Source organism: Festucalex cinctus, chromosome 1 (genome assembly GCF_051991245.1).
Source record: "Festucalex cinctus isolate MCC-2025b chromosome 1, RoL_Fcin_1.0, whole genome shotgun sequence".
Taxonomy (NCBI): domain Eukaryota; kingdom Metazoa; phylum Chordata; class Actinopteri; order Syngnathiformes; family Syngnathidae; genus Festucalex; species Festucalex cinctus.
In genome coordinates, this window is record NC_135411.1 from 63,590,173 (window position 1) to 63,606,854 (window position 16,682).

The window sequence follows — 16,682 nt, forward strand, 5'->3', positions numbered from 1 at the left end:
CAATTAGTGTGTGTGTGTGTATTTAGTCTCTTGTCTCCCCTCTGTCGGTGTCGATTCATTATGGGTTTCTCCCATCATGCTGCCTGGTTTTGCCTAGAAGTTCCCCCATGTTTTGCATTGCTGTTTCTTTTTTAATGATTTTTTTTTGTTAGCCAGATCCTTGTTTTTGTTTTTAATTTTTTTGACTGCACCTTTGCTTCTACACCCTGCTTCCCTGGACTTGGGTCTCAACCCTCCATACCATAACAATCAAAATGTTTTTTAGTTTTAATCCAGTTTTAGTCAATGAAAAAAAAGAGCAATTTTAGTCGACGAAAAAAAGAGCAATTTTAGTCGACTACATTGACACTTTAGTCGGTATTTTCCTTCAGCATACAATTCAACTTTTATACAGAAAATTATAACACATCTATTTGTAACTGTAGTTTAACATGTAAGGCACATTTGGTGTCTTAATTAACTGTTTCAATGAAACATGTTGAACTGACAATAATATAACCTAAATTAAAAAAAAAAAGTGCATATTTGCTTGAGATTAATCTTACAGCTGCACAATGAATGTAAACACGTTTGAACAATAAATAAAGTGCAGTGAACACTGAACAGTTTCTGAGTGGTTCTTTTGTCCAACCCGCATTTCGTTCCTTCTGATTGGATTGTGTGAATTTTCATCACTGTGTTGTTTTCATTTTCGTTTTAGTCACTGACAAAATTGTCAATTTTATTTATCGTTATTTTTTCAAAGAATGTCTTCTATTTCAGTTTTTGTGACGAAAATGTTTTGTCTACGTAATTATCACTGCTCATGGAGATTGGAAAAAAAAAAACTACTCGTGTTCATAAAACTGGTCTTGATAAAGATATGAATCAAATCCTCACCCAGCTTTGAGGCTCTGAAGAGCCTCGTTGACATTTCTCTGATGAAATTTGGTCATGTAGGAGTGCATCTCCGGATAGTTGTTCCTTATGTTCCTCTCTGTACTGCCATTTGGGACCGTGCCAAACCGAAAGGGAGGCGAGAAATCGTTGGGGCTTTGAAACTAATGATGGAAGACACAACACATCTGTAAAAATACTTTCCTCAGGAGACAAGGGGAGCCAACAACGAGATGCAGATTTGATGACCATCTTACCTTTTTGTCCGAGAGTCCCGTGACCTGGTCCACGTATTCCTCCTGGATCATGAAGGCGGCCAAGTTGGCAGTGTAGGAGGCCAGGAAGATGACAGCAAAGAAGGCCCACACTGACACCATGATTTTACTGGTGGTACCTTTGGGGTTCTGCACCGGCACAGAGTTGTTGAAGACCAGACCCCACAACAACCAGATGGCTTTGCCAATGGTGAACGATGGGCCGTGAGGCTCTGAGGAAAATACACACAACATTTAGGATTACCTGATAAGTTCAGTATTAAATTAAAATAATAATAATAATAATAATAATAATAATAACAATAATAAAAATAACAACAACAATAATAATAAAAATTGACAATATAATAATAATAATAATAATAATAATAATAATAATAATAATAACAACAATAATAATAAAAATTTGACAATATAATAATAATAATAATAATAAAAATAATAACAACAATAATAATAAACATGTGACAATATAATAATAATAATAATAATAATAATAATAATAATAATAATAATAATAATAATAATAATAATAAAAAGTAACAATATAATAATAAATTTAACAATATAATAATCAATCAATCAATCAATCAACTTTATTTATATAGCACCTTTCATACATTTAAAATGCAACTCAAACTGCTGGACATCCATAATACAATAAAATAAAAGAAAGAACCCCCCCCCCCCCCCCCCCCCCCCATGATCGTACCCACAGACACACCCAAAACCCAACAAACACATGAAAACCACAACATGGCAGGGCACAGAAGTACCCTGTAAGGAAAGGCACCCAGGAGGAGTTCATCCACAATATAATAATAATAAAAAAAATAAAATAAGGGCTGTCAGTTTAACACATTAAATAGAGTTATTATTGTGCTGCAAATTATGAAAATGAATGTGATTAACGCTGGAAGGCCCCCCAGCCAGCTTTTCTACATAGAATACCCGAAGGGCAGCCCTGTGCCTAAAGCCTGGTTCACACGGCAAGATTTTCAAATTGTCGGCCGATTTCCAATCTTTGACAGACACCACATGTGAAGAGAAAAAATCAAGGGAGTTCCAGTTTTGAATGTACCGTGCGTGGTGTGTGGCCACACTGCACAATCAACACCCCCCACACGAGCCGAGTTCATTCAAGAATGTGACGGGAAGTCTCGCAAAACCTCTCGAGATTAAACGTGGCTTCTGAGTCGTCAACATGAGTCGATCCTGGTTTTCAGCCGAAAAGCGGCATAAAAAGAAAAGGTCTTGTTTAAAGGAGCGTAAATGGGCTCTGGCGAGACATCGCTTGCCCCCGGCTCGGTGCTGGCGGCGCGGGTTGGCGTCCCACCCGGAGACCTCGTTTATTTGTGGAGAATGTGTGTGCGTGTATAAAAAAAATACAAATAATTTAAAAAAATAAATAAAAAGAGTGTAATAGCGCGAGCACGGACTTTCTGCTGCGTCATGACTGTTTTGATTTTGGATTCCCCATCGGCTTCCTCGCTGGCCCGCTTTCTGATTGGCTGCACGTCACTGTCAATCTGCTGCGCGGAGCGAAATCGGGCCAAAAAATCCAACATGTTGGATATGCCCGATTTCAAGTCGAGGGTCCTTCCGAGCGCCGATATCGGGAGGCGCCGTGTGTGGTGACAACACACACGGCAGGATTATCTGTGAAGATTATCGCTTGCGTCTCGGCGCGTCCTTACGATTGTCGGGAGGGGAAATTCGGGGCTAAATTCGGGGCAATTCTCCTGCCGTGTGAACCACGCTTTATGGATGCTAATGATGCCTGTGTATTAATTTAGTCAGGTTCCATGAATGTGAAGTCAAATCTGCGCAGGCATTTGAAATTTGGCCCATTGAGTGACCCGTAGGCTGGCATGTCATTTCCAACGTGCGCCACCAGTCAAAAACAGACATAGATGTGACCGCGACACAATTGGACCTTTAGATGATAAATTAATTTAAGAACAGAGATGGGATGATTAACAAGAATGCAGTGATTTGTACCTTGTGAAAAAAAATAATTTTCCATAATGGCCAAGAATTCAAATTCTTTATTTGGGGACCTTTAGCAGATATGAGATTAAAATTGATTAATTAGATTAATTCATTACAAATCCTGTAATTAATTAGATTATTTTTTTAATCACCTGACAGGAATAATAATAATAATAATAATAATAATAATAATAATAATAATAATAATAAAAATAATAATAGTTCCTTTTACTTATAGGCCCCTTTCAGGGCACTTAAGGTCACCGAGCAAACAATGGGGAACCGCACGAATGCTATTTTTAGACCGCAAGGCCACGTGACTTCAGCAGTTTAAACCCGGAAGTGGGTCAGAAAGAAGCCCGCTCATTGACGAAACATGCAAATAGTGCTTGTTTTGTTCTCATTCATCTCCGGAAAAACAACATCCGAGTAAACACAGCTGTTATGGAACTTGCAGAAACTACTCCAGACACTACAACCGTCCACATATGAAAGCTGTATTCTTTATTCGTTTCCCGAAGCCAAAAATTCAGTCATGAATGTGAACGGTGATCAACTTGTGCGGACGCCCAAAAGAGCAGTTTAACGCCAGCGAAGTGAAGCCTGTCACCTTCATATGGAGTAAACATTTTGTTGGGGGGACATGCTTGCATGCTTCTAGATGACAATTCGGCCCTTGCCGGCCACCTCTGTCCCGAAGATGTAAGTGATTGTCTTTATTTTTATGTTTTGTTTTGTTTTTGTTTTGCGTTTGGCACTACCCGGACTGCTGGATGACAATAATGAATAAATAATGAAGAAAAATGCCAAAATGGTGTTGCCACTGTTGTACGGACCTGTCTTGCTTACCGCCTGTTTTTTTATTTTTTTGCCTTTCGTGCAGCTGTGACATGTATGAAAAGTTATCTGTAGGATATTTTCTGAATTAAGGAAACCGGTTTATAAGCGGGAAGGATATAATAATTGAAAAAATTTAGGTATAGCGAGTGTTGTTGGTTGTGCCCAAGTGACACACGCACACATATGCTCCACAAAGAAGTAATACAAATTTACCCCCAACAACTATCAAAGATGTAAGACAACCAGATATAACAGACAGGGCATATGGTGGTAAAGGAAGTCGTCTTTTTCAGCCCTCTACACGCAAACCATATCTTCAATTGAACATTAGTATATGTTCTTGACGTCCATACAAATTAATTTGGCACCAGGGATATCATTCTCGGACAGAATTAGTAGATTTAGCGCAGTAGACATCTCGCTAGTAGACTGTTTACATCCGGTCTAGCATGACTTGACTTAAAGTTTGACCCTCCTCGCTAGACTCATGAATATTAATTAAGTGTGGTGACGTGTAACGTGCGGTTCCTCATTTAAAGTAAACATTGCAACATAACAGCAAAAGACCTAAATTGATTTTTTTTTATTCAACATTATATCGTTTTTACAATAGATGTGGGTTACAATCTTCTAAATTATAGTCATCTGAATTTATTGAGGCACATGACCATTATTTGACATACTATTAACTGTATGGAGATTATGATCACGAATTGTGGTGTAATGAATAAACTATTTAATTAGTTCTGACTCATGAACTGTGAGCAGACTGTCTCCGTCTACTCATTATGGAGTGATATAGCAGTTGGATTGTAATGTCTGTGTGGGAATGCGTGAACGTGCGCGCGCGTGTGTGTGTGCGTGAGTGAGAGTGCGTGAGCGAGAGGGGACATGAGAGGGAGACAGACAGTATTCATGCCCTCCATGTGGGTTTGCATTGTGATATGGGGGCTTTGTTCATGGACAAACAGACTCTGTTGTGCCAAATGTTCTTCTTTGTAAAGTTTGCGAGCGAGTCAGTCAAATAAATTGAGTGGAGACTATACAATCTGCAGCCATTGATATGCTGTATTGTTATGTAGAATCCTTTGTGTCCATACTTTGATCTGCACTCGTTGTGATTCCAAACTTCTTTGGTATAACTTGAAGATCAAAAAAGGAGGCTCAGAAAGGAGAATAGCAGGTAAGGTGAGAGTAAATCCTTACAATATATTCTGTAGTTGGGATGGAAAGAAAAGATCGACAGACGTTGACTAAATATAGCCACATAAGGTGGCCTTGTGGCTCGGGAGATCTAACACAAAATAAGGCCCTTTGCTGTCAACTGATTTTCGGCAGTATGGAAATGTATGCAAATAACGTGCAAATGGACTCTGTGGAAGTAAAAGCAATGATGCTGTGGTGAAAGCAGAGCACAGAACACCTGTAAATGTTGAAAAGGGCAGCGTCAAGTAGGAGGAAGAGGAGGGGGATGAAATCAGCAAGGACGGCTGCTCTCCATGTGGAGGCGGGCGACAGTTTTTTGTGCATGTCTGTAGCTGTCGATGCAAAATAATGTATCATATGTACAACAGACATGCATGCAAATAATCAATATATCACTGTGACAATATATCATTATAGGACATACTGCATGTACACTGCATGGACAAAAGGCTCGAGATTGAATTATTAATCCATGATTATAATCAGGAGTGTGTCCAACCTGGGAACAACTATTTTTTTTTAATTAAATGATAGATGTTAGTCAATGTATGATATATAGAGAGTATATAACAAGCAAGCCCAAGTCCAGTCCTCGAGAGCCCCTATCTGCCCGTTTTCCATGTTTCTTTCCACCAACACACCTGATTCATGATTTGATCATTTTCTGCAGTAGGGCTGCATGATATTGGAAAAAACTGACATTGCAATTTTTTGGGGGTCTGCGATATATATACTGCGATATTAAAAATGGAAGAATTTTCACCACATGACTTGAATAGTGGTTTTGGAAGAATTTGTTGAACTCCCCATGACACTATTGTATTCATATAAATGGACTGCTTTTTATATAGCGCTTTGGTTTCCAAATCGCTTTACAATGTTAAACGCGCATTGCATTTGGTCTCCGTTGTAATGAATGGGGGTCATTTTTTCAAATCCAATTTTTGTCTTAGGAATGTGGCAAATACAAATATATATATATATATATATATATATATATATATATACATATATATATATATATATATATATATATATATATATATATACATATTGTACTCAAGTCTCCATGGCACGAGTAATCACTAGAGAAAAAAAAAGTCATTTTGGGGGTGAACTACTCCTTTAATGTTTTATTCCAATGCAAAAACTACATATGAAATTTACCATGAATATTTGTCTTATTTCTAATTAAATTATTGCCATAAGCATTATAATAGATGAAAATTGCCTAAAAATAAGTCACTTTTTAGGTGATAAGTCTGCTCTTAAATGTAATGAGATTTGTTTGAACCATAAATGAGACATTTTAACTATTATTAATATTACTATTATTATTATTATTATTATTATTATTATTATTAGTAGTAGTAGTAGTAGCAGTAGAAGCCTGGTCAACTTGTTTTAGGCAGCTGCCTTCACCATGTTTGCAGTATTGTCTGTCTCATGGCATTTCATACCGCCTGTCGAGCGTGTGGAACCTTTATTTTATTTTTTATTATTATAATTTTTTTCGTACCCCTCTTCAGTTACGGTGTTGAATGGAAGCATGTAGGCTATTTCGCCAGGTGAAAAGTTATTGCATCCGTGATTTGTCTTATCATAAGGCGTTAGTTATGCTGGCAATGGCAAATGCGTCTCTAATTGTTTTTTGAGTAGATGAAGCTTCACCTCGTGTCCCACTAGTTTGAACTGGTCATAAAGGAGCTTGTGATGGCAATTCAAATAGTCGGACAGGTTTGTTGTATTACCTCGTGTTGCGGCAACAACGGTGACTGTCGGCAGAGGGTTTTTTTTTTTTTGTTCTGTATCTTCTTTTTATAGCTGAAATACTTCCACATTACGGATTTTGACTTTATTTTTGACTCCGTGAGCCGGCACTTTAACGTGGTGGAGGGGTTTGCGTGTCCCAATGATCCTAGGAGCTATGTTGTCTGGGGCTTTATGCCCCTGGCAGGCTCACCCATGGCAAACAGGTCCTAAGTGAGGGGCCAGACTAAGCACGGCTCAGAAGACCCCTTTCGATGAATGTCACTAAAGGAAGCATGTTTCCCTTGCCCGGACACGGGTCACCGGGGCCCCCCTCTGGAGCCAGGCCTGGAGGCGGGGCTCGCTGGCGAGCGCCCGGTGGCCGGGCCTGCACCCATGGGGGCACAGCCCGAAGAGGATACGTGGGTCCCCCTTCCCACGGGCTCACCACCGGTGGGAGGGGCCAAAGGGGTCGGGTGCAGAGCAGGCTGGGTGGCAGCCAAAGGCGGAGACCTTGGCGGTCCCATCCCCGGCTACAGAAGCTGGCTCTCGGGACATGGAATGTCACCTCTCTGGCAGGGAAGGAGCCCGAGCTGGTGTGTGAGGCCGAGAAGTTCCGACTAGACATAGTCGGACTCGCCTCCACACACAGCTTGGCCTCTGGTACCAGTCTTCTTGAGAGGGGTTGGACTCTCTTCCACTCTGGAGTTGCCCACGGTGAGAGGCGCAGAGGTGTGGGCATACTTATTGCCCCCCGGCTCGGCGCCTGTACGTTGGGGTTTACCCCGGCGGACGAGAGGGTAGCCTCCCTCCGCCTTCGGGTGGGGGGAGGCCTGACTGTTGTTTGTGCATATGCACCAAACAGCAGTTCAGAGTACCCACCCTTTTTGGAGTCCTTGGAGGGTGTGCTGGAGAGCGCTCCCCCTGGGGACTCCCTCGTCCTGCTGGGGGACTTCAACGCTCACGTGGGGAATGACAGTGAGACCTGGAGGGGCGTGATTGGGAGGAACGGCCCCCCTGATCGGAACCCGAGCGGTGTTCTGTTATTGGACTTCTGTGCTCGTCACGGTTTGTCCATAACGAACACCATGTTCAAACATAAGGGTGTCCATATGTGCACTTGGCACCAGGACAACCTAGGCCGCAGTTCGATGATCGACTTTGTAGTCGTGTCATCGGATTTGCGGCCGCATGTTTTGGACACTCGGGTGAAGAGAGGGGCGGAGCTGTCAACTGATCACCACCTGGTGGTGTGTTGGCTCCGATGGTGGGGGAAGACGCCGGTCCGACCTGGCAGACCCAAACGTATTGTGAGGGTTTGCTGGGAACGTCTGGCGGAATCCCCTGTCAGAAAGAGTTTCAATGCCCACCTCCGGCAGAGCTTCTCCCTTGTCTCGGGGAAGGCGGGGGACATTGAGTCCGAATGGGCCATGTTTCGCACCTCCATTGTTGAGGCGGCCGATCGGAGCTTTGGCCGTAAGGTGGTCGGTGCCTGTCGCGGCGGCAATCCTCGAACCCGCTGGTGGACACCAGCGGTAAGGGATGCCGTCAAGCTGAAGAAGGAGTCCTACCGGGCCTTTTTGGCCTGCGGGACTCCGGAGGCAGCTGACAGGTACCGGATGGCCAAGCGGCACGCGGCTTCGGCGGTTGCTGAGGCACATGGGAGGAGTTTGGTGAGGCCATGGAAAACGACTTCCGGACGGCTTCGAAGAAATTCTGGTCCACCATCCGGCGTCTCGGGAGAAGAAAGCAGTGCACCATTAACACTGTGTACAGTGGGGATGGGGTGTTGCTGACCTCGACTCGGGACGTCGTGAAGCGGTGGGGGGAATACTTCGAAGACATCCTCTATTCCACCGTCACGTCTTCCTTTGAGGAAGCAGAGTCTGGGGACTCTGAGGTGGGCTCTCCTATCTCTGGGGTCGGTCACTGTGGTGGTTGGAAAGCTCCTCGGTGGCAGGGCCCCGGGGGTGGATGAGATCCGCCCGGAGTTCCTAAGGACTCTGGATGTTGTGGGGCTGTCGTGGTTGACACGCCTCTACAACATCGCGTGGACATCGGGGACAGTGCCTCTGGATTGGCAGACCGGGGTGGTGGTCCCCCTTTTTAAGAAGGGGGACCGGAGGGTGTGCTCCAACTACAGAGGGATCACTCTCCTCAGCCTCCGGTCTATTCAGGGGTGCTGGAGAGGAGGGTCCGTCTGGAGGTCGAATCTCGGATTCAGGAGGAGCAGTGTGGTTTTCGTCCTGGCCGTGGAACAGTGGACCAGCTCTACACCCTCAGCAGGATCCTTGAGTGTGCGTGGGAGTTCGCTCAACCAGTCCACATGTGTTTTGTGGATTTGGAGAAGGCGTTCGACCGTGTCCCTCGGGGAGTCCTGTGGGGGGTGCTTCGGGAGTATGGTGTACCGGGCCCCCTGATACGGGCGGTTCGGTCCCTGTACGACCGTTGCCAGAGTTTTGTCCGCATTGCCGGCAGTAAGTTGGATTCGTTCCCGGTGAGGGTTGGACTCCGCCAAGGTTGCACTTTGTCACCGATTCTGTTCATAACTTTTATGGACAGAATTTCTAGGTGCAGCCGAGGCGTTGAGGGGTTCCGGTTTGGTGGCCTCAGCATTGCTTCTCTGCTCTTTGCAGATGATGTGGTGCTGTTGGCTTCATCAAGCCGGGGCCTCCAACTCTCACTGGAGCGGTTCGCAGCCGAGTGTGAAGCGGTTGGGATGGGGATCAGCACCTCCAAATCCGAGACCATGGTCCTCAGTCGGAAAAGGGTGGAGTGTCGTCTTCGGGTCGGAGATGAGATCCTGCCCCAAGTGGAAGAGTTCAAGTATCTTGGGGTCTTGTTCACGAGTGAGGGTAGGATGGAGCGGGAGATCGACAGGCGGATCGGAGCAGCGTCTGCAGTGATGCGGACCCTGTATCGGTCCGTTGTGGTAAAGAAAGAGCTGAGCCAAAAGGCAAAGCTCTCGATTTACTGGTCGATCTACGTTCCGACCCTCGCCTATGGCCACGAGCTGTGGGTTGTGACCGAAGGAATGAGATCCCGGATACAAGCGGCCGAAATGAGTTTCCTCCAAAGGGTGTCTGGGCTCTCCCTTAGAGATAGGGTGAGAAGCTCGGTCATCCGGGAGGGGCTCAGAGTCGAGCCGCTGCTCCTCCGCATTGAGAGGAGCCAGCTGAGGTGGCTCGGGCATCTGGTTCGGATGCCTCCTGGACGCCTCCCTGGGGAGGTGTTCCGGGCATGTCCCAGGACACGCTGGAGAGACTATGTCTCTCAGCTGGCCTGGGAACGCCTTGGGATCCCACCGGAGGAGCTGGTTGAAGTGGCTGGGGAGAGGGAAGTCTGGGTTTTCCTCCTGAAGCTGCTTCCCCCGCGACCCGACCCCGGATAAGCGGAAGAAGATGGATGGTCGAGGATGGTCGGAAGTCGGAAATATCCGAGTTGAAACGTCCCAGTTCCGACCTCAACGCGTTCGAGGTGAAAGTAAACAACCAAAATGGCGGATAGTGATAAATTGTTTTTTATTTTGGTCTTCAAAACTCAATTTGACCTCCAGAAAACTTACCTTTTTGCAATTTTGCTTCATTTATTGTTTTAATCTTATTTCATAAGCATTCCATACAGTTAAGTAGTTGACCGTATAATTACATGCAGGGATATAGCGGCAATACTGTCACGTATGTTGCGTTACATGAAGTTATGGTGAATATTTATGAATGAAGATGGCTATCTAGTTTTATACTTGAGTAAATTGTGTTTTGTCATTCAGAGTGACGTCACATTGTAGTCCGCCGGTGAAGTCGGGGTCCTTGTTTTTTTCCGACTTCGCGAGTGGAAGTTCCGAGTTCAAGGGGGCGTTCCCGGACACACTTCCTGGTTTGAACTAGGATATTTCCAACTTCCGACCATCCTCGAATGCAGCAACAATCCACTGCCGCTATTTCCGCCCTCTCCTCATGTGCACGTCGCGGCGACACTGTCGCCTGTTAGCGTTTTCAAAGCAGGAGCAGCCTGTGAGAGTGCAGACTGCAGAGTGTGTGTGTGTGTGTGTGTGGGTGTGTGTGTGTGTGTGTGTGTGTGTGGGGGGGGGTGTGTGTGTGTGTGTGTTTGGGGGGGACTGGCAGAAGGGATGAAGGGAGCGTAAGAGAGAGGTAGCTTGCTACCTTTATGAAGCAAAAAAAAACAAAACGTTTGCACATCTTGCGATGTGGCTATCGCGCATGTGTACATCACGATTGCGATGTTCAAACGATATATCATGCAGGCCTATTCTGTAGTATTACGTATTGTCAAACTTGAACTGCAATTAGAGAAGATCTCAAGCTTTGATCCTGTAGCATTTTCAAGTCCTATTTACCATTCTACATTCATTTTTAAGGCAGGTTTTGTAAAAAAATAAAAATAAAAAATTACACGAACATAAAATTCGTCCTTTTTTGTTTTTGTTTTTGTTTTTTTGTTTTTGTTTTTTTTTGGTAATCAAACTTCCAACCAGTGCCAGTGGCATTTAAATGGATTTTGACTGTTTGGGAGAAAAATTCAAAGTGTTATCTTCGAAAGAGACCAAAACTATGCTGATACTCCAAATGGTTCAAGAACAACTTCAAATTTACTTTGGATGAACCTTTTTTTTTTTAGGTGTTTTCGGCAAAGATTAGTGAAAGAAATGACTGCTCGGGAGCCACACGGGAGATATAGTTGAAATTCGGAAGTCTCCCGCCTGAAAGTTTGTAAGTATGTTATTCAAGTCCATGCGCATGCTGCACAGAGAGACTGTACAAAAAACTACACCAAAAAAACAAAAAAACAAAAAACAGTCACAAGCTCCCTACCAGCATCTTCCATTGTACTATCCAATCTCCATAAGACACAAACCAGCACATCTCTTTCTTGTTTGTGTGTTTACATGTGTGCAGCGTGTGTTGAGTGGCAGACCCTCACCTCTGCCGTCAGCCAGACAGCGGTTGTAGCCCACGGGGCTGAAGTACTCAAAAATGAACACGGCAAACGCTGACACCAGCAACAGCATCACGAACATCATCACCCACACATCCGCACTGAAGGGCTCTGGAGGGCAAGCCAGCAAAGAGAGAGGGGAGGGAAAGATGGAGGGAGGCGAGTGAGAGGATGGGTTGGGAGAGAAGGCAGTGTGGACCAACAGTGATAAGAAAAAGACACCAGTGGCGGCAAGAGGGAGGTCGTAGGAAGGCAGAAAATGGAGAAGGGTGATGTTGGGAAATGAAGAGGAACCAGAACGGGCGTGTTGGAGAGAATGAAAAAATGAGGTGACAGAGTGAGAAAGAAAAAGAGATATGTAAATATAGTTTGCCACATTGAGAAAGGAAAGACAAGTAGGAGAAAAGAAGTTGAGTGGGAAGCAAAGGGCACAGTGCAAGAAAAACAAAACAATCATAAACTGTGGAATATAATGGAGTACAGTGGAGTGACTGCATTAGCTTAAGGTAGCCATTGAATCCTTGAATTTAATTCCCCATTGCTCACCTAAGAAGGCAGAGGGTGAAACGGTGCCGTTGCTACGGGAGACCATGACACTGATGCCAGTCTCGATGAAGGGGACGGAGAAGTCAATGACCTCTGACCTTTCCTCGTTGATGGTCAAGGAGCCCACGGCCATGTGAGCGTTTTTTAACACCACCTGCACAACAGGGGCAATTAAGCATCCATTTTCATTATCCATAAATACCGTAAATCCGTTTCAAATCTTGATTATTATTATTTTTTTAAATAGTATTATTTACTGTATTACCGCATTAGTTTATGAATTACATTTATGAACTAAAAAAAACATCTAAACTAAACTAAAAAAAATTCAGCATTCAATCATTTTCTGCAGCGTGTGAATGCTTCAATGTTGATTGAAAAAAAAATAAGGAAACGTGGAATTTAATTGAATGACAATGGTATTGATGAAAATTGTGCATTATGTTGTTGAAAACGTGAAATTACGTTGAATGATTTGTAAATGGCATTAAAAATCATACAAGTATGCAGAACGATAGTAAAAAAAAAAAAAGGTGCAATTTGTTGGTGAAAAATATGGAATTATACGGAAGGAAACATACAAAACTTTGTGTAATGATTCTAAACAATATGAAATGATGTTGAATGTTTGCAGGATTCACACAATTCATTCTTTGCTGTTTCAACCTCATGGTTCACAATTTATGCAGACAAGTCTGTTTGGTTTTGCATTAACTGCACACGCAGCCTTGATATTGTACACAGAGGCCAGTGTTTCCCAGCCTTTATTGAGCCAAGGCATATATTTTATATTCGAAAAAGTCTCATGGCGCATAAACAAAGAAAAATGTCACAACAAATGGATACACAGTTTAATTATGTAGCCTCAGCCATCCGTGGAAGAGCATTTAATGGTTCTGCCTGTCACTACGTGTCATTGGCATAGATTTATCGGATCAATTAAGTGAAATTAGATAATTTCCCGTGGCACACCTGATGATCTCACACGACAGTAATGTGGCATGGCGCACTGGTTGGGAATCGCTGCCATCGAAAACATGAATGTCTGTAGAAATTATGTCCTGAGAAACTGGAACGGGGTGAGCACACTGTCAGGCGCCTTGTTGGAACTGTTAATATTGCAGCACGGTGCTCAAAGAGACAATAAAAGACAATCACTGAGCCCAAGAAATTATAACTGTTCCAGAAATTCTGCATATGGCAGTTGTGGACTGAGTGCAAACAGTCCTTGTCAGCAAAGGGACAATCGTTGGATAGCTCTGAAAGATTATCCTGAGAAATTATGCTGTGGCATGGGGTGTGTTATTGGTGATTTTACCTCCACGATGTGGTCAGAAAAGGTTGGGACCGACAATTGTAAATGTTAAACATGTTCAACATTTACAATCACAAAGTCAACACAGAGAACAGCCAGGCACATGAAATGGAATGATAGCCAAATAGGAAGTGACCTGAAGCCTGTTCTCCATTCCAGAGATGAACAGCACATTGGTTATGTTGCGTTTTTAAATGCATCTCCCAAGTCATTCACCACAAAACAATGACAATGAGAAGAGTTTAAAACTGTAATGTAGTTACCAGATAAGCCTATAGTAAGCCTAGCTACCTGTATTTATTCTTCTTGGTACTATGGCAAACATCCTGTTTGGGAGAGGAGGTCATCTGCAGTACATACTACACCATACACTAACTACATGCAAGGTAAACAGATTCCCCCCATCATTTGGAGGGTATCTCACATTTTAAGGTATTTTTTCAACAGCTAAACACGGTAGTGGGTCACTTTGACCCGTAAAGATAACACAAGGGTTAAAGTTCCCTGGTAACTTCCCATTCACTAAAGATATTGCTCTAATGATATACCAGCTCAAACACGGCAATAAAGTTTGATAGTTGGGAGCAAATTTGCGCCTGATTTATCACACATGGCAATGGATTTGCGCCAAGAACACGGCAGTTCAGTAACAGTTGCGAGAAAAATGAAATTATCACATTTATCAAGCCGTCGTCGCTAGCTGAGATTAGCATGGCCACTTACATAAGGTCAAAAAGAAGGACATAAAAAAAGTGTTCCCTCGCTATAACGCGGTCCACTTTTCACGACCTCGCTGTTTCAGTGATTTTTAGTGCAATTTTGCATGGATTTTTTTTTTTTAACTAATGTACTTATTTTATAAAATTTAGGAAGGTTTTAACGATAGAAATGTGAGAAAATGTACCGTAAATGCCTCGATGAGAAAAGTGTATAAGTGTATATGTGATGAGGGTTTTTAGAGCCTTAAAACATAATAAATGTAAAACATAAAGCTAACAGCTTTACATATTTCATTTATTGCACATATTTTTTGGAACCTAACCCTAGTGGAAAACGAGGGAACACTGTACACCAGTCTCGCGGTGTATTTTCATCCAAAATAAAGTTTTGCATGGATTATAGATCATGTTTGTGGAACTAAATGGAAAAAATATCAATAAAAAGTCAAACTTCTTTTTGACAGTTTATTTAGTTTACAGTACTATGTTCTTAAAATACTAAGCAGTGACATGCTTCTGTAAAAGTGCAACATGCCAAGAAATATAACTTATTTTGAAAAGCAAAAAATAATAATAATAATAAATTGCCGTCAATGATGACACACCTGCTGCTTGCCTCTTGATTTTATGCTTTTCCGTCCCTGTGTGACATTCTATGACTGCTTTGCCCTGACTGCTCTCGTCCACATCACACCAGCAAAGCGTGCAGAAACCGTGAAACGAGTCTCGACTGCTTTTGGCCAGGATATTGTTTTTTTTTCCGTCCATTCAATATTAAAAGATGTCCGGCGTTTTGGCATTTTTGCTAGTGCTGCCTTTTTGTTTCGGTTAGGCGAGGATATGACGTATTCACGTAGCCACACGTGGAGCTTTGTTTACATTTATTGAACCAATGATATATGAGATGTTTAACTCATACCACTCTTGGCCAATTATAGACCAGTTGTGACAAATATGGGGTAAGGCTGATGTTGAGTTACATAAACTCTACTGCAGCTCAATTTCTTTAAAGACAAATCAGTTTCCTGCTTAAGGTTACGCAGGACACATCACTGAAAATTAGGACTGTCCTGTCTAAAACAGGACACCTGGCCACCTTATCCAGATGCTCGTTTACTCACGCAAATTAAGAATTGGTGGAAGGCTTGTGAAATGTGGTCTTTCTGAGCTACCGTAGTCTGCGTGCTCCTGTGTGCTTCGAAATGCTTTCTTTGACCACTACATGGTGCTAAGAACTAGACACTGGGGCTTTAAATACAAACATGGCTGTTTGCCACTTGCTTCCCCACCTCTATAATGTTAACACTTCTGTTATTTCCCCTGGAAATGAAAGACTAAAAGCACTGAAATATCTTCAATGATGTAATATATCAGGGGTGAATATTGAGTTTTAGAGCCATAGCGAGTCCAAAAGCGAGATCACCAAGGGCCTGCTAAAAATGAAGTATAAATCATTTGTGCTTGTGCCATCAGGTCTGAGGGTCTGCTGGGTGCTAGCAGTCCGGGTACAACCAGTGAAAGAAGTATCCAGAGAGTATATGTAATTAATAAAGGTAGTAAGGGAAGGTGGACATTAAACGCCCATCAAGGGAGAAAAGAGGGAAGAAAGTAGGTTATCGCAGCAGGTGATGGCTGCTCCAAATAGGCATCTCCTACTTCTACCTGGCACACTCCCCCTCCTCAGTGCCCCTCCACAGGTAGTATATTTAGCCCCCAATTTGTGCCAAAGTGGCCCGAGCCTGTCGAGTTAATAAAGTGCGCATGAGTCAAAGCGCCAGCGCGTGAGAGTGTTTGTGTGCTCGTGCATGAGTGAGTCATGAAAAGATGCTGGTGAACCTTTGTTCCCCACCTGTGAAGCGGACGCTCAAAGGCAGCGAGACAATCGCTCAGGTACTCTGCAAGTTGCCCGCCACCAACCCGGTTGTCGGCGTGTGCGTGCGCCTCCGCGGTATAGCGGCCAGTGTGCATTGGCAATCGTGTTCGTCAGGAGGAAGCGTCGCCGTGCGTGTCCACCTGTGTGCGCGCTGAATGTGTGAACGTCGCCCCGGGGGAGTGAACAAGCCCGTGCAGCAGTGTACTCACTTCCTCTATTTCTCTCTCCATTTGCTCTCTCCATCTCCCTCCTACGACATGTTCTCTCCGTGTTATGAAAGTGACCCACGTGGGTGTTATTGAGAATGAGTGAGCAAGGATCTGAGTTCGTGTGGT

The 16,682-nt window shown here is 43.5% G+C and overlaps 1 protein-coding gene across 5 annotated transcripts in view; it reads right to left on the reverse strand.

The window, feature by feature from the left end:
- The window catches only part of grin2ba (glutamate receptor, ionotropic, N-methyl D-aspartate 2B, genome duplicate a), a 204,570-nt gene that overhangs the window by 24,327 nt on the left and 163,561 nt on the right, over nucleotides 1-16,682 (reverse strand). For all 5 annotated transcript variants that reach the window (XM_077501309.1, XM_077501293.1, XM_077501315.1 and 2 more), the window contains 4 exons: nucleotides 12,441-12,594; nucleotides 11,880-12,005; nucleotides 1,134-1,363; nucleotides 880-1,040 (listed from right to left, as the gene is read on the reverse strand). In XM_077501309.1, coding sequence (XP_077357435.1) covers nucleotides 880-1,040; nucleotides 1,134-1,363; nucleotides 11,880-12,005; nucleotides 12,441-12,594 — 671 coding nt within the window. The remainder of the gene's footprint in view (nucleotides 1-879; nucleotides 1,041-1,133; nucleotides 1,364-11,879; nucleotides 12,006-12,440; nucleotides 12,595-16,682) is intronic.